This window comes from Phocoena sinus, chromosome 20 (genome assembly GCF_008692025.1).
Source record: "Phocoena sinus isolate mPhoSin1 chromosome 20, mPhoSin1.pri, whole genome shotgun sequence".
In the NCBI taxonomy this organism is placed as follows: Eukaryota; Metazoa; Chordata; class Mammalia; order Artiodactyla; family Phocoenidae; genus Phocoena; species Phocoena sinus.
Window position 1 is genome coordinate 25,842,619 of NC_045782.1, and position 17,579 is coordinate 25,860,197.

Genomic DNA, 17,579 nt, shown 5'->3' on the forward strand with positions numbered 1-17,579 from the left:
AATGAGAAGCAGGATTTGGATATGTCTGAGTTGGAGGGGGAAAGGATGGCATTATGCAGGAGGGAGAACAGAAGTTTGAACATACATGGAGGCAGGAAAATTGAAGCCTGATCCGGGAATGGGGAATCATCTGGTCTGGCTACCTCATGAGTTTTGGGGTTGGAATAAAAATGAAAGCTGGATACATTTGTTTGGATCATACAGAGCAGGACCTTGAATACTCATTTGAGAAGTTTCTTCATCAACAGCGGGGAGCTTTTGAATGTCTTTGACCAAAAAAAAAAAAAAAAAAAAAAAGCATGTCAAAACACAGTATCCCTCCCACTGTCATAAACACAATGCCATACACTTGCATTTGGTCCAGAGGAGTGTTCACCTGCATGTGTTCAAGATAATTGTATTCAACAACTCCAGACGTTCACCGTCTGACCTTCAAAGCCAGGAGAAACTAGGTCATCAAGGTGTCTCCCCTTAACAAAACCACCTGAGCACCAGGGAGCAGTCAGTGCCAGAGGGCTCCTGCCACATTTAATTAAAGTCCTTGATAGAATGCCTTTCATCGAAAGTGCTATGCTAGGCTTGTTTTGTTTTGCTTTGTTTTTCCAAGGTTTAGGAAAGGCTTTGTGCCTATCTTTCCTCTCTAGTTTAATATGGTTTAAACGACATGAACTGGGGATATTTCTGGTTAGAGTTATGGCGTAGAGTCCTAGCTGCTCAATATTCACAGAATTCAAGCAGTAACGTTATTTGCCTTGTATTATTGCTAAGTCAGTTAAGCAGCCTGAGAATCTACACAATGCCTGGTATATAGCTGGTGCTCAAAAATATGTTAAGCAAATATTTAACAACTGATCTGATAAATATGTAACACACATTTAACAACACATTATAACATTATAAAATTCCTGACCCAAGGCATTGATTTCCTAATTATAATGGCATATAAATCTTTTAGAATAAACATAATTCATATTACTCTTCAGAAGTCGTGAAAAAAAATGATGTGATAAAAAATAAAAATCTTTTAGTTAAGTTAGGAAGAAGCAACATGCCCATTTGAGAGAAATACAATTGAGATGTTGTTGCTAATAAGGCAAGGAAAGATGGGCAATCTGGAACTGCAGTAACAGTAACTACAATGGAAATAACCATTTAAGAAGTTTCAGCAGCAATGAGTATTTATTATTTTGAATAAAATGTACATTAAACTTTAATATAAAAATCATCAAAAGTGCTATATTGGATTATTTTAATATTAATTTATCCCCACATGTCATCGAGTAGCTACACATTTTACCTTTTTTTTTTAAACTTCTGACACAGCATTACAATCATCTAAAAACTGTCCAATGTTAAAACATAAAAAAAAATTAGTTTATTCTTCAATAAAAGTACCACCAGTGATGAGTTACTGAAAGTGAAAAATAAAACAGATGCTAGAGAATCAACTTTTTGGAAAAAAAAATGATCACAGAATTTCACAGGAGTATGCAAAGTTCAAGGCAGTTTAGACTCTCAGCAGAACATTTTTATAACATCCTAATAGCGTGGGTTATCTCTTTTGGAGGCAGGTTGCTGGTGTGCCAGAACTCATCTTCTCTTGCCTACTTTCCAAGGTGAACCAAATGTTGTCTAATGCCGCACACCTCCCATGACCCCTAAAATGTTTAATGTAGAGGAAACACTGATTTTTCAGTCTTAGAAACAGCCCTTAGAATTAAGTTTGTCATCGAAGACACAAGTCATTGCTCACAGAGAAGAACCCCATCCATCCTCCACCCTCAGGCCACCCCCATGCCTCTGGTCTGTGGCAATGCCAAGTCCATCCTCTCCCACACCAGTCCCGGGTGCACTGGCGGACGAAGTGAGAGCAGGTCCTTCAGACCACACATCCCGTTTGGTCTCATTCAGTCCTAAGCAAACAAGCTTCTCTGATTTGCCACGAGAGCCGTCTGACTCTCCCGCCTCTTGGCTTTCTTGCTCCTCTGTCTCACCTTCCAGCACAGGGCGCTGGAGGCTAACAAAAAAAGTCCCAATGACAGAAGGACTAGACCTAAGATGGAGATGATGGAGCCATGGGAATTGAAGCTGTAAGCCACGGCAGTGACCGCTATCCCGGCGATGAGGACCACCACGGCGAAGGGGATGATGCAGCGGTAACAGGAGAGCTCAGCACCCCCCGTGGCGGCTGTCAACTGAATCTCATTGACCAGGGGGACCATGGTGACCATGACTTCACCATTGGAGCTCTTCTCCATTGTCACTGGCTTGGGAGACTTCGGGGTTCCCAGGATCTCCTTTATGGGCTCTTCGGTCATTTTTACAGTATGTCTCCTAGCTGAGTTCACAGACTAGACCCGGGCGGTCTCACCAGGGTGGAAGCTGTGGAGGAGAAGACAGGAGATGCCAGTTAAATGCATCAGAGTAAGCCTCACAAGTAGGAGTAAAGAGCTGGGGGAAAGACCACTGTGTTCTTTTCTAGGAGGCATGGATGCATGTGAAAATCAACTTTAATATATTTTTTTCCTAATTGTTTGCATTCTCGTTGCATTGAGAAGAAAGCAAGATAAAGCAGAGAACCACAAAGAAAGGGAAGATATAAAAAGCAGGAAGCACTTTACAGTGCTTAATACACCCTGGCAGTCTGCAAATGTTTTACAAGCTTTTCTGCTTTGTCTATTGCTTTTCTTTCCTCTAAACACACAGAGAAGCCTCAATCTTAATCCCAAAACAGCCTCATTCAAGAGGAGAACACGTTATAAACAACACTTCACACAGTCCCTTCCACGCTCACAGCAACCTAGACTCTGCCGGCGTTTCCGGGCATAACATGCACTCTTTCCAAACTACTGCCCATTAGCTGTGCACCAAAGCAACGTCAAGACCAGCAATCAGCGTACAAATGATGTTCTTCTACATCAACTGACAGTTAACAAGTCTTTATTGTTGTAACTATTAAATACAGCGAAACATGCATCCTGGGTCCATGATAGGGGTGCAGCTGGGCAAAAATTCAGGGACAATAAGGCTAGGATTTGTGAGCTAAAATGCGGCAATATCCTCTGATCCATTTGAAAAGGGAAAAATAAGAAAAATAATTCAACGATTTTGGGACAAAATTTTGTGGTTTTTTTATGTTAAAGAGAAGATCAATTATTACGATAATTAGCTATCAATTCACAAATTTTCCATTAAACTCAACAAGGAATTTTGATATTATATGTACCACATGTTTTAAAAAAATAAGCATACTAGATAAGCATAAAGATTTACAAGTTCATTTTTACCCCACGCCGCTGTGTACAAAAACTTGCTGCGCTGCGCTGTATCTTTCTAAATATTTTGAATCTGAACATTTCAGGGTGAAATCTGAGACTCTCGATCAAAATCCTCTGGTTGAAACGCCATCTATGAGAAATCAGTGAACACTCTTCTCTTGTTCAGACATGGTAAGTCATTCTCCTTTACCATCGAGAAGTGATCCAACAGCTAAAGGGTTGAGCAGTTATAGTTATTGAAAGCATTTAAAGGAAGATACTGGAGATGATTTCAGTGAGATGAATACTTTGACCATATTAAGCACCCACTGAAAACTAATTCAACACCAAATCAAACCTCACAGTTTCTTCCTTGCTCTGGGAGGTCAAAAATATCACTCCTTGTGCAATGAACTAAAAGTTAGAGCTGCCTATTTGCATAGGATTTTTAATCACCAAATTAATCACTGCAGTTCAATGATACCTTGAATACTGGCTAGGCCAGTAAAAGGATATTTGAGATTCTGTCTGAAAGAAAAAAAATCTTCACCCCAAAGCTGAGACTTCAGCTAACCTGAAAATGAAGCTCCATCCCCCAAAGACTTACACTGACCCGTACCTCAGAGAGAAGCAATCCATTACCAGGGAGACCACTGGACTTGGGAGGGAAGGAACAGCAGCGTCTGAGCTTCTTCTGCGACCTCTGGGAAGACAGCCTGTAACAGCACGTCTGTCAATAAAGTGACAGGACAGGGATCTCCTCTGGGGAAAAGAAAAGATACAAAATACTATATGGTAGGTTTTAAATCCTGGAGCTCTTTCTTTTACTCTACCTCTTCCTAAATGACGCTTGTCTTTCCCTCTCTCTCTTTTTATTTCCTCCCCCGCCGGATTGCCCCTCCCTACCATTTTTTTTTTCTTCGTTCTTTTCCTTGCCAGCAGATTCCGAGTTTTGGTTTCCCCCAGCTCTGCTCAGTGACATGATAAGTCAGAATCATTCTAGAGTCCCCAGAGACAGGAGGCAGCTTTTACTTTTATTTCTCTTGCAGCATTTACTGAGCGCACTGCTTTGCATTACTCATTTTTTCCCCAGCCAACCTCCAGATCTTCCTCCCGCCCAGCAGGCATTTTCACAAGAAAATCCCAGAGTCAGCGTTGCAGACCCAGCTGAGGGGACAGAGCCGAAGGGATAGACACTTTTAGGGCGGGAGGAACAGCTGTGAAGTCATCGAGCAGCTGAATCCAACCTCTAAGCCAGCAAAAATCTATGTTCCCAGGTTTCCCGAGTATTCTTTCTTCATATATGTGTGCTGGCCATCTGAAGCTTAACCCCCCCGCCTCTTATTTGATATTAATTCATTTAGGAACAAGGGTGGGAGATACAAATGTTTGTGACTAAGGGGGGAAAACAGTCATTTTGATTTAAACATGATTACTACTTGTGCTAGGAAGTGAGTAACTTTGGTAATGCTGAAATCATCATTACCATCACTGTCATTATAGAGCACCTGCAAGGTGCATGCATTAACATGACTTCTCACTAGTTTACAAATGAGCTTATAGATAGTTTATAAATGAGGCTCAGAGAGGTTAAGTAATCTGACAAAGTTCACACAGAGAGAAACCCTTGGTTTGAACTCTAGGCTTTAAGGAGCACACAAATTACGTAAGGAGCTTGCTAAATGTAGATTGATTTAATAGGTCTGTAGCAAGCTCCTGGCTGGTGTCAATCTGCAGATCCTTGACCCACTTAAAGGAGCAAGGTATTTTAAATATTCAAACATATATGGCTTGACATGTCACGCTCTCAAACAATAAAGGTCTATTTCCCACCCCCTGTCTGCAAATGGACTTAGAGCCCTAGACTTTCTTGCAGATAAGTTATTTAAAATTGTAAAGCCCCAGATTGTCTTCTGGAGGGAAAAATGAGATAATACTGGGTGACTATTATAAGATTATCCTGATACTTCTGTAGCTAAAAGTTATCCGTCATCTATTTTTAATCCATACAAGTTTGAATATCTTTTTAATTGATGCAACTAATACTACAAATACAAATTAAATCTTGGAAGAGATTTGTTTTCCTTCTTTCTCTCGAGTTGTTAGATTTCTCTAACTTCCGGTGGAGGGCATGGATGTTCTCAGGCATCTCGTCTCTGTTCTACGATAGCCCACTCTTTCCATCCTTGTCTAGAAATCATACCTTGGTGATTTTGTCATAAAGGGAGAGGGACCAGAATGGAAATCAGAGAAAGGGCTTCTTCATTAAAAAGAAATAAAGTTGAAAAGTTCCTGAGGCCTGGCTGAGTCGGGGGAGCCCAGCCTGCTGAGGCTGATGAGTACCTGGAGGGCCTCGGCCAGGACTATCTTCAGACTTTAAAAATGTGGGATGTAAAGGGACACATTCATCCTCCAGGAGGAGTGCTGTCACTTGGTGTTTGAGAAGGGGTACTTAGAACTACGGCATTTCAGCACTTGCCAGCAATGCCCTGGGAGGACAGGGATATTGGGAGCCACGGGCCACATAATTGGAGGTTCTTGAGAAGCTCCTTATGAGAGCAGCAGTCTTCCCACTGTGAACTGTGGCCTTCGGGGGCAATTCCTCTTTACTTTCTAGCAGGGCTGTTTTCTCCCCAACATAATCCAATAACCCCACTGAAGCTTTGAATATCATCACCCTTTCCTGTTGACCATGTTCCCCCATTGTCAAAGTCAAAGGTACATCATTTGAACTCCTTCCAGAGAGAAGCCAGAGGCACCTTTTTTTGATGGTGACTTCTTGGCTGAACTTACACTGAGGGACAGTGAATGCATCTGTGTGCTGGGAGCAGGGTTGGTCTGTCATTATTGCTCCTAATACCCAAGCTTTCCTCAGCCTTTTCAGGCTTCAGATGTTACATTCACCCTAATTCTTCTTCAGAGTATGTACATCTGCTCAGATACACAGATGCACATCTTCAGATTGCTAGTAGACAGCTTATGGTTTGTACGGATAAATACAGAGAAGTAGAAAGCTTTGGGATAAAGCAGAAATATCTAAAGAATAGATACCCAAGAACACCTGCAGTTTTAAATGATTCTTACCTCTTCAAATTAAAATTCAAAGAATTCTTAGTGATCAATGCCTGATGTCTTTGAATGATTTTTCCTCCCTCCTCTCTGCACCTATAAGATATTAAACATTCCTGAGAGTGCCTTAAGAGACACCTGCCCGTAAATGCAAAATCTCATTCACAAAGCAACCAGCCTTCTATCTGCAAGACTTCTTTCAGAAGGGAGAGGAAATCTTTCTGGTTCTTTTTAAACAGAAGGCTCCAGGAGATTCCTTTAAGCTTGGAGAACTTTTCAGAAAGCTTCTAATTCATGAATTAAATCTACATCCTCCTACCCCACCCCACCCCTCCAAAGACAGTCCACATTTCTTTCCCAGTTTCAAAAATCAAGGCAAAGATCCTTACCTTTCCCAGCCAGAATTGGACTGACACAGCTGCCAGCTCCCAGCCAGGCCAACAGCTAGCCAGAGACGGTGATGCAAATCACTACGCTAGGGACTGTAAACAAAGTACTCACCAAGGCTTAAACACAATTAAGGGATCAGAGAAAAATTGATGAGAGGAAATTCCTTAAGTGCTGTTGTATTTTCTTCCATATGTCCCTCTATGAAAATGGAATCCATGTACTTTTTTTTTAAAGGGACCCAAGTTTGGAAAGAGTGTCTTCCTTTGTTTTTCTTTCTTTGTATCCTCATTCGGGCTTCCATTTTCAAGGTTTTCCCTATCCAAACCCCCATTCTGATACTATCTCTCTCTAATACTGTGAACCTGCAGAAAAGAATTTGCAATCCTTGTTCTATACTTCTCGGAGGGTGTAGGGTTGGGAGAGTATGTGCAGTGGGGAGTGAAAAGGCAAATTAATTTTTTCACCATAACAAGCAAGTAATAGAGGAGTAAAGGAAGAAGAGATCCATTGAGGGCGAAATGGCATTTGGTTCCTTGTGTGGACACTCTCCCTAAAGCCAGAGGAGAGGTGTTATCAGTGCTGTTCATCAGAGGGGTGCAAGGCACCATGGAAATGGTGGTACACAGGAAAATCACAGCTCTGAGCAACTGAGCTAAACTTCCACCAAAGGCATCATAAAAAGCAGAATTAGGAACACTTGCTGTTCTGGAGAAAATCCCCCCAAATTTAAAAAAATCTCATTTTACTTAGAAACAAGACAGAAACAAAGTTATTTAGGGAAAGGAGATATAGAAGTGGAAGAGGACAAGGAAAATCGTGAGTACCATGACCAAGAGGAGATTTTGCCTGTGTCCCTTCAGTAGAAGCCAAAAGGGTTCAGTCTGTCAATTAGAAAGGGTACTATTTTGTTTTTGCCATGGGTCGATGCTGTTGAAGACCTGGCAATCTCTCCTTTGGGAACACACAAACTTTTCATTTGGTGAAGAGCACCCCCATGTGCATTCAGTTACTCTCCCATATTTACTTTCAGTTTGCTTTGGCTTGGTGTGGTTCATGTGGCTAATTTTCAGCAGGCCTGAAGATGCCAGTTCCTCCCAGTTCTCTGTCCAGTCGCCACATGCCTTTGATCTCCGTCATCACCCAGTCCAGTTGGATTCAGTGAGATTTGGGAAGCTGGCCAATTTTTCTTCTTTCCAATGCTTCTTTTAAGGGTGTGTCTGCATTTAAACTCTGAAATCATGGACATTTTGGAAAGTGATCTGTGCTTGTGTTTTCATTTTGGATAACAGGTCATATTATTTCTACTCCTACCCCTGCCCCAAAGCACTTCTCTTTGAGGTCTAGGACATCAAATAGGGAGATCTGATAGTAACAAGTGGAATAATGGGTATGCCTCAGATATAACTATATATTTTACTATTTGCTGGTCAATTTTAAGGTACCCCATACTCATAAAATCCACACAGATATAGAAAGAAAAACACATCTTTTAGATGTACACTCTGGTCACCACTCTCTTACCCATTTTGTTCTGAGTCACTATGAAGGATTGCATAAACATAAAAAAACAGAATTGCTGAAATCAAATAACATGGTGGGACCTTAGGGAAGGATGAATAAACTATCTTTCACTTCATCAAGAACTAATTGTCATTCTGGCCTCAGATGAGAAGAGCTGATTTTGTTGTTTCAAAATCTGAGTATATACTAAAACAGCTATGATAACATCCCCATGTATCTGGCACAATCCTTTATATTTGTGTACATTATATTTTTGGAAGACTAAGATGAGGAAGCTCAGAGGTAAAGAGTTATAGCAAATTGGACTGACACTTTCCCAAGACAAGTGCACAGCACTTGGGTCAGCTTCCCCTACTGGACTATGGATCATGTATTCAGGGCCTTGTAAGGCTCACCATTTTTGCCTTTTCCAGAGAAGGAAAGGGAGGGACAACAGTACCCTCCCCGCTTTGCCCCTCCTCTAGATCCCTGATAATATGGGGCCCTTCTATGCCTTTTTACAGAAGCAATCTCCCCCTAGCCTCTGGTGACAAATGTCACTCGTCCATAAAATGATGTGCACGAACATCGTGTGACCCCAATCCACACCAAATCAGCACAACATTTCTAGGTTTCAACATCAGTCTGGTCCTGGGGATTTGAAACCATCCTGTAACAAGTAAAATTTTCTAAAAGTTAATAATCTACAATGTTCCGTAAGGGTCAGTTAGCTTCTCTTGTTCCATATTCATAGAGCAGAACATACCTTCTGACCCGATTCACCATATCCCAGTTGTGTAGCTCTGGTCTTGAAATGACTGGCATGGGATGGGCTCACCAGTCTGGCCCTCCTCCACATAATGAAATATTCAGTTGAAACCATAGATTTTAAGCTCTGTGCTTAAGTAAGAGGAATGTTGAGTTTATTTTCACAAGTAGATTCTGTTATCTCCATGTTTTAGAGAAAGAAATGGGGGTGTAGAGGGTGCCACTATCCCCAGGTCTAACTCCAGGTTGCTTCATTCTGAGTCGACCTACATGATACATCCAGTTTGAAGAGGAGAGAGCACAATAAGGCTTATCAATCATCTAATATGCACCACCAATATACAGTCCCTGTCTCAGGTCTTTGTATTTTTATTTTACTAGTGAGGAAACTAAAACTCAGCAGCGTTAAGTCTTTAACTTGCCTGGGATGCACTGATACTTACTACATACCTTTTGGGTGCCAAGAACTTGTTGAATGTTCTAGTTGAGCATATAGAAACCAGTAAGTAAAGCATGATTTCTGCTCTCAGGGAGCTTACAGTCTAGGACAGGAAAGCCACAGGTAATCTTTCTGCTAGAGGGAATACCAAACTGCTATGGGAGACCCCTGGAAGATGAAACCAGTCTGGTCCAGGTGGGAGGGAAAGCTTCATGGTAGATTGGTACTTGACAGTGTAGGTAGGGAAGGAGAGAAGGTGATTCTAGTTGGAAGGAAGAGCCTATATATAAATGTAGCTCAGAAAAGTACAAATCTGCAGAGAGCTTTGAGTAGCCTGTGTGGCTGAATTTCAGAGAGCATGGGGCAGACAGGGAGCAGTCCAAATAAGACTGGAAATGGTTGCTGGTGAGATCATTGCCTCAGGGTTGAGTTTGGACTTTATATTGAGAGCAATGTGGGTTTTGAATAGGATGGCATGGTCGGCTCTGTGCTTTGTCAGTAGTAGCCTGGAATTAAAGTGTTGGGATGCACAGGGCCGGGGGTGGGGGGCTGGGGTTGGGGAGTCAAAATGGGGAAGCCAGAAAGTGTGCAAATTAGAAAACCTTTGTGACTGTCCACATGAGAGTGCTGGGGGCCTGATAATGGAAAATGCATACAGGTGGGGAGTCATTACAATGGGTAGAATCGGTAAAAGTTGGCAATGGATTTCACAGGGTAAAATTACCAAGGGAGAGGGGTTTGTAAGGTTTTTAAGCCTAAGTAATTAATAGCTTGGTGATACTGTCAGCAGAAATAGAGGGCAGGGTGCGGAGGGTATACACTTAGTTTGGTTAGCATAGCTATCCATTTCTCCAACAGAGAGGCAAATGCTACAGAAAGTGGCATTACTGCCTGACTACTAATTTGTGAAGCATTGTCTTAGTTGCCAAATAATGCTGTCATAGTCTCACAGATGAATTTCCCACTAAAATTATGATTGAATTTATAATTCACTTCATTTCATGCAAACACACAAAATGGCAGGTACATATGCAGTATACATACATGATTTGAGATTGCTAACTTTCTGCCTGGAACAAGAAATAAATATTTTAAGAATTCAGACTTGAGACTTTAAATGTACTGACTATATGCAAATAATATATTGATTCAATTTTAAAGGTTAACTTTAAACTCCTCAAAAACAAGAACATAAGTATGTAGTTCTTTTTGTACAGTGTCTAGCATGAAAAAAGCACCTCAAAGATGTTTTCTGGGAATGAAAATGTTTTCTTCTCCCATTGATCACTACTCCAAGGGTTCATATAGAGAGTTCCAATCACTTCACATTTGGAGAAACAGCCTTTGTCTGTTATTAAAATTAAGAGCTAATTTTATGTTGCTCCATGAGTTAAAGCTTTAAAAAAAAATGGCAGTCTCAGTCCACTATGGATTTCTTTAGAAATGTCCTGTTTTGGGCCTCATGCATTGTAAGCAAGCCTTCACATTAGGGTTTACCAAGATCATGTTGACTGGAAAATCTCCCATAAGTTCCTGAAGGATAGTATTAGTAATTATATGCATAAGGAAAGTTTTTGCCAAATAAATGAACAAGTAAAAGGATGACTCTACATTGAAGTCAGATATAAACTTGAAAGCTCAGATCATTTTTCAAATGGATTATTTCAAAGTGTCCAGCTATTTAGTGTTAATTACATTAGTTATTCAGTTATAATTGAATTACTCAATTATTATTTGCATTTTCCAGTATTCTTTGGATGGTGGGTACCCTGTAGACCCCAAAAGAGGCTGTACCTAATAATCAACAAATATTTATTGAACATTTAGTTTGTGTTATAAACTTTTTATAGATTTATTATTTCATTTAATACTCATAAATAATCCAAGAGGTAGCTGCCAGACAGTCCCATTATATAAATGAAGAGATTAGGGACTTGTTTGGGGAAGTCACCATTTAGAAGATGGTGAAGCCCACAACTGGAACCAAAGCTTGTTTGACTCCAAAGTTTATCCCTATGCATTATTGTTTCTGTGTTCAGATGATATGCATGTTTTCTGTTGCTCATGGGAGTTTACACTCACCCCAGAATAAACTTGGGTTTAGAAAAAATTGTTTTGCCAGAAAAAACATGCAATCACCTTCCCACAGGACCCCTGTAGTGACCCATTGATGAGAACAGGATCAGCTCAAGAAACTGTTTGGAAATATTTTTATCCACTTAAAAAGTCTTTGGTGTTCACAACGTGGGTGGGTAGTGGGAAAGGGAACCATTTACCCAGCTGAACTGAGGTCAAACTAAAACTATTTATCTTATGAACTTATCTTATGGAACAATGCAGAGAACAGACCCCTTGCTTTCTTTCTTTAGATAAAAATTTTAAAGTCTTGCTTCACAAAGGAGATGGTACCTTGCTGTCTCCTTGTTTATTTAAGTAAACTATACAGGAAATGGGCATTATTGTCTTTGTAAAAGCACTTGTAAAACTTGATAAAACTAATGATCCCAAGACAGTGCACGGCCACAGAATGAGAACACGATGTTTCTTCCATCATGCACACTGAGGGCATCAAGTCCACTTTGAACTCCAACTGGCCACTGAGCCTGGTCAGTAAATCTGCCATCAATATCTTTGGATGACTTCCAATTTGAGGGGCTCGATGGTCTCAGGGGAACCTCTCTCCCCTGACTATTTCTATTTATCTTCTAAGTTAAACTTAGTTTGGAAAGGCTTCTTTACAGCTCTGATATGACTTGTTCTTTCTTTCTCGGGTTACAGGGTAAGGTTTTGGCTCACTTTCACAACAAAATTAACATTTCTGACTCTATACTCTTGTTGTGCAATGAAAACAGCCATAAATTGAAAGTGAGGAAACTTGGGTTTGAATCATTTTTTTCCCTTTTTTTGACCTTAGGCAAGACACCCAACCTCTCAGGGTCCCATTTGTCAGATCTCAGGGTCCCCTCTGTAGGTTCTTTACTATTCTTTCCTTTTATTCCATTTAAAAAATCCTATTTGGGGTCCTATAATTTCCCATGTCATTATTAGAGAACGTAGATGAGACAACTTGGGAAAATAGCTAACACAACTACCCTAGCTACCAGGAAATCTCTTAAAAAAAATATTCCCTGGTGCAGCATCTGTCAGCAAAGCCATTGACCTCTTACTGTGGATATTCATCTATTTCCCTGAGAGGAGAGTTGCAGACATCTGGCTCAGAGACAGACTGCAGTGCAAAGGTTTCCTCCAGTTCAAATCAGAAATTCTAGGATTGCAGTGTTTACACACTAATTTCCACTCTTGCTGATCCAAAGCCAATGTCATAAGAAGTGTGAGGTGTCCAAGGAAATCAGTTAAGCCATAGATGGCAAGTTGAATTCGGAAGGCAAGCATCAGGGGCAGAATTCCCGCTGGTGGAGCCTTACTCTGCTGTGACTGACATGATGAGATATAAGTCTGAGACCTCAGCTCACATCTTAACGTGACAGGACACAGGAGCAGCCAGGTTTAGGGAAGACTGGTGGGAAAGCCCAAGGGTGGGTCTCTCTGGGAACAGGAAGCAGGTATTGCTGTACCAAGAAGGCTCTGGGACACAGAATTTTTCAAGTTGGAGAAGCAATTGAGCTTCCCAGGGGCTGCCAAGAGTATGTCACAAGGAGTGTGCACTTCCTTAGTGCTTCTTCTGTCTCAGGTCACAGAATCCAGAAGGGAGCAGCTGTGCTGCTTTATGACTTGCATTAACACAGATTCCTATATAAGCACCCAGTTCAGATCCTCACATTATGGATTAGAGCAGAGACAAGGATGAATCTATATATTCCTCTCTTTCTGAAATTCCTTTTTGTTTTCTTTGTGGTAGGAGTATAATTTTACCACCATCAAATATATTCTGTATACCAGTGAGGAGCTGGACTACCTGCATGAGAATTGCACAGAGTACTTACAAAAAAAAAAAATATACGTGTTTCAGGGTTCTACCTAGACCTACTGTATTATTGCACCAGGATGTTTGGTGTGTGTGTGTGTTGGTAGGTCAGGAACCTGCATTTTTTATTCACATCCCAAATGAAGTTTGAGATCCTCTGCTTGACACTAATATAGCAAACTATTGAGTATGTGCACTTAACCACATGGTTCTCTGGTTAAAACCATCAATGGTCCCTTTTCATTGAAGGGTCAGCTTCAGCTTAGATCAAATTGCAAATACAACACACTATTTCATGTTCCTCTTGCCTGTTGGATCTTACCTATACTCAGGATGATGTCTACTCATTTTTCCTGATACCTCAAGCAACACCTACTTCCCTGATAAGTCCTCCTCTGTCATTGGACCAGGCAGACCTGACTTTACTTCCACTGTGTCCCTATATTGCTCTATGCTAGGGTATCTCGACCTAGGCACTTTTGACATTTGGGGCTGGATAATTCTTTGTGGTGGGTGGCTGTCCTCTTCATTGATGGATGTTAACATCATTCTTGGCTCTACCCACTAGATGCCAGTAACAACTCCTGAGCTGTGAGAACCAAAAATGTCTTCACGCACTGCCAAATGTCTCTTGGGGGGCAAAATTGTACCTGGTTGTGGACACTGCTCTACACTTACAAATATCATAGCCCTAGCCAAATAATGTGGAAAGTTTCTGCTTGCTAGTTTATCTCCTCTGAGATTCTGAGAGTTCAAGAGTAGGGGGTTTGCAAAATGTATCCTCGTGTCCCCTGTGCCAAGGCGTAGCACCTGATGCACAGTAGGCATGCAATACACATTTCCTTAGCAAAACTTTATTGAGGTACTAGATGTCAGAAGACCTGGATTTTAGCTTATCTTGGTTGGCTCTACGTTTTAAAATGTGGTGACTCTGGACACATCCATTAGCATCTCTGTGCCTCAGTTTCCCTCATTGTAAACATCAGCATTATGCCTTTGGGTTGTATGTGGATGGAATGTGAGTGGGTCTAAGAAAGTGTAAAGTGCAGAAAGAAGCCTAGTCAAGGCAATGTGTTCTGAGGAAGACATGCTGCTGTCATGTTTTTATCCTCTGGGCACAAAGTCTGGGTAGCACTGAAAATTCAGGTCTGTGCAAACAATACAATGTTCTATAACAGTATCTAGAGGATTTCTTTAATGTGGAACACTATAAATACTAGAAACTTTGTTGAACTGATTGAACCTGTGATATGGAATGAGACTACCACAAAGACTAAGAATAATGCTGTACAACACACTATAGAAACCCTAAAGTTTCAACTCCCTGCCCACAGATACACTTGTGTGGGTCTGATAAAGACCCAGCCAGGCCTAAGGGAGCCTTCTCTGCTCTAGGTCTGTCTGATGCTCTGTGGCCTCCAGGAGCTGCCAAACCCATTCTTTGAGCCCTATTCTGTTTTGTGTTGGGACTGTGGCTTCCTTGTTTCCTGACCTTTAACATCAGTGGCAGGAAATTAGCAGGTTTTGCACCTGCAACTGCACAGAACATGTGGCATTAATAAGGAGTCTCATCCACTCTTTGTAAAGATTTTTTTCCTCTAATACACCCTATGGAATGCCTCTCCAGTTATTTATTACCTTCAAAAACCTCTCTCTCTCATTCTGCTTACCTACTTTTATGACTTCCTTTTACACCCTGGGCATGCCATCACTCTTGCCTCCATGCTCTCCCAGCGCTGTGGTGGGCTAGTTTATAGATCTCCCTCCCTTCTTTTAGCAGAATGAATTAGTTTCCAGGTTGAGCTCAGCTGTGAAAAACCTCTGTCGCATGGAAATGTGGACTCTGATATGCATGCGTGAGCGTGTGTGTGTGTGTGTGTGTGTGTGTGTGTGTACCACCATCAACTCTCCTCCAGCTGCAACCGGCCAGGACTTTCCCACTAACCATTTCATGCCCCAAACATGTAGGCTGCAAAAGCACTCACAAATTGTAAAACTATACAAACAAGTCAAAAAGTCCTGAACACATATACTGCTAGGGCTGCAAGAGGGCTTGATAACCATTTAGTCTAGCTCTTCCATTTTAATTTGAGAACATTGAAGCCTGCACAGGTTAACTGACTCCCTCTTAGTATTTTCTTTGCAGTTTCTGACCATGTCAGAAAGCTACCATGAATCATTCCATTACTTTTAAATGCATCACAGCTAATCTTTATTTTCCAATTTTTTCTATACTTCATGATCATCTCTTTAAGCTTAAAATAATAATTTCCTTTCAACATAGGGCTTGGGGATATCTCATCTGAAAGAGGTGGTAGGTGTTTTTAAAATAGTGAGTTCTGTGTATTTTTACAATAACACATGGCTTAGAGCAATGAATAGGACCTTTTTTTCCTTACAAATTGACAATTATTCTGCTCCAAATTTTTTCTTACAATTTCTTTTTAAAACAGCTTAGGCAGATTTCTGAGATTTGTTTGTAAGAAGATGGCTCTGGAGGATATTTGTCTGCTCATTAGCCACTAAAATTTTTCTATTGTGAGAATTTTTAGAGAACTTATAGAATGGATGTACCTGTCTACTAGTTTATATGAAGAACTCATGGACAGCTTTTTTTTTTTTTTTTTTTTTTGCGGTATGCAGGCCTGCCACTGGTGTGGCCTCTCCCGTTGTGGAGCACAGGCTCCGGACGCACAGGCCCAGCGGCCACGGCTCACAGGCCCAGCCGCTCCGCGGCACGTGGGATCCTCTCGGACCGGGGCACGAACCCGCGCCCCCTGCATCGGCAGGCGAACTCTCAACCACTGTGCCACCAGGGAAGCTCTGGACAGCTTTTTTTTTTTTTAAAGAATAAACAGTCAATTTTATTGGGCTCAGACTAGGAATCCATGGGTCTTGAGGACCTCTGTGAATTTGTCAATTTTCTTCTCTCTGTTCTTTTTGCCCTGCTTCCAGAGCCTCATAATCTGCTTCTTCTTCCAGTAATAGATCTTGGCCTTCTCCTTCCTCTTCTCCTCCAGGGTGGCTGTTACTGCCTGGGACTTCCAGCCAACCTCACGAGCCAGGCATCCTATGTTAGCAAACTTTTTCATAGGCTTCAGATGCACAACCTTGAGGGCAGCAGGAACCTCCATCTGCTTTTTTTGTCATAGGGTGGCGTGATCCCATCAAACATCTTGAGGTGGTCCAGAGCAGCCTGGCCTCTCTTGGTCTTATGGGGCAGCATGCTTGTGGGCAGAGGACAGCAGCCCTGCTCAGTGGGGCACGCGAGGACCCTGCTGCCTGACCCAGGCAGGCAGAAAGGTGGCCTCAGATGGTAATGCGTGTGGAATCATCTCATGGTTGGGAAACTCGAACATGAGTGAGAAAAGTCCTCATCACCAACCTCATGGACAGCTTTATTGAAAAGTTTGGCAGCCTGAGGATCCAGGATTGTTCATTGCTGATCAAAAACTGTGTTTCCTTGGGGACTCAGATCAGTAAAAAAGTAAAATGAGGAGGGAGAGACTGATATAGGATTTCAAACTATTTTTGACCACCTGACTTGAAGAAAAAACTAAGAAGTAATAGTCCCTCCTTCCCTGCACACCATTCCCAACCCATTCTACCTAAAAATCCTTCGTATTGTGGGTTTTATTTTTCATTTTAATATTAATTGTAGTTTAAATTAGGTCTCTAAGAAAGAAGTTGGCCTTTCTCACTCTTTTCAGAGTGGTTTGTGAAATACTACATCAATGCATCTGAGAAAAACATAGGAAAACAGGATCTCTTGTAGTTTTGTTTTTGAATCAATACCCAAAATAATGACCAGAAGCAAAAATCCACTGGTGTGTCCACAAGCAGGTTGCTGGGCCAGTCAGCTTCATCCTTCCCGCCCTGAGCTGTTCTCCTGCAGGCTCCATGCCACTGCTGCGAGCCCCGAGAGCAGATAGAAAATGTAGGACAGAATGAGCAGACCTATGATGGCAAAGAACATCAGGATGAAAATATCCAGCATTGTGGACTCCTTGGCCAAAGAGGCCTCTGGATTCCAGACAGATGTGAGCTATGAGCACGAAGTTTGCAGTCGGTGGAGAGAAATGACTCTTTCTTCCCCGTGCTGCTCAGCCCTCCTTTCCCCTCCCCATCCCAGGACTGCAACTACGGGTTGCTGCAGCTCCATCAGCAGCTTACTTCCCTCCTCCCTCACTTCCACAGCCAACCAATCACAAAGCCTGGAGGAGGTAACCAG

The 17,579-nt window shown here is 41.7% G+C and overlaps 1 protein-coding gene, 1 non-coding gene and 1 pseudogene across 4 annotated transcripts; all 3 read right to left on the reverse strand.

Annotated features, from left to right (window-relative positions):
- Positions 1–1,165: 1,165 nt before the first annotated feature.
- TMEM100 (transmembrane protein 100) lies at positions 1,166–6,751 on the reverse strand. Of its 3 annotated transcripts, none has more exons than XM_032616948.1 (3): positions 4,164–4,258; positions 3,877–4,019; positions 1,166–2,382 (listed from the first exon to the last, which is right to left on the reverse strand). In XM_032616948.1, the coding sequence occupies exon 3, from the start codon at positions 2,316–2,318 to the stop codon at positions 1,914–1,916; it is 405 nt and encodes a 134-aa protein (XP_032472839.1). In that variant the 5' UTR covers positions 2,319–2,382; positions 3,877–4,019; positions 4,164–4,258; the 3' UTR covers positions 1,166–1,913. The 3 variants fall into 3 exon arrangements, with proteins under 3 accessions (XP_032472839.1, XP_032472840.1, XP_032472838.1); XM_032616949.1 differs by lacking the exon at positions 4,164–4,258 and adding an exon at positions 6,716–6,751 and having other exon boundaries at positions 1,241–2,382; XM_032616947.1 differs by lacking the exon at positions 4,164–4,258 and adding an exon at positions 6,342–6,422 and having other exon boundaries at positions 1,241–2,382.
- Positions 6,752–16,221: 9,470 nt separating this feature from the next.
- Positions 16,222–16,574, reverse strand: LOC116746072 (annotated as a pseudogene).
- Positions 16,575–16,651: 77 nt separating this feature from the next.
- On the reverse strand, positions 16,652–16,736 carry LOC116746563. The gene has a single exon (XR_004347810.1). It is a non-coding gene; the product is annotated as a small nucleolar RNA Z195/SNORD33/SNORD32 family (small nucleolar RNA).
- Between the last annotated feature and the right edge of the window lie 843 nt (positions 16,737–17,579).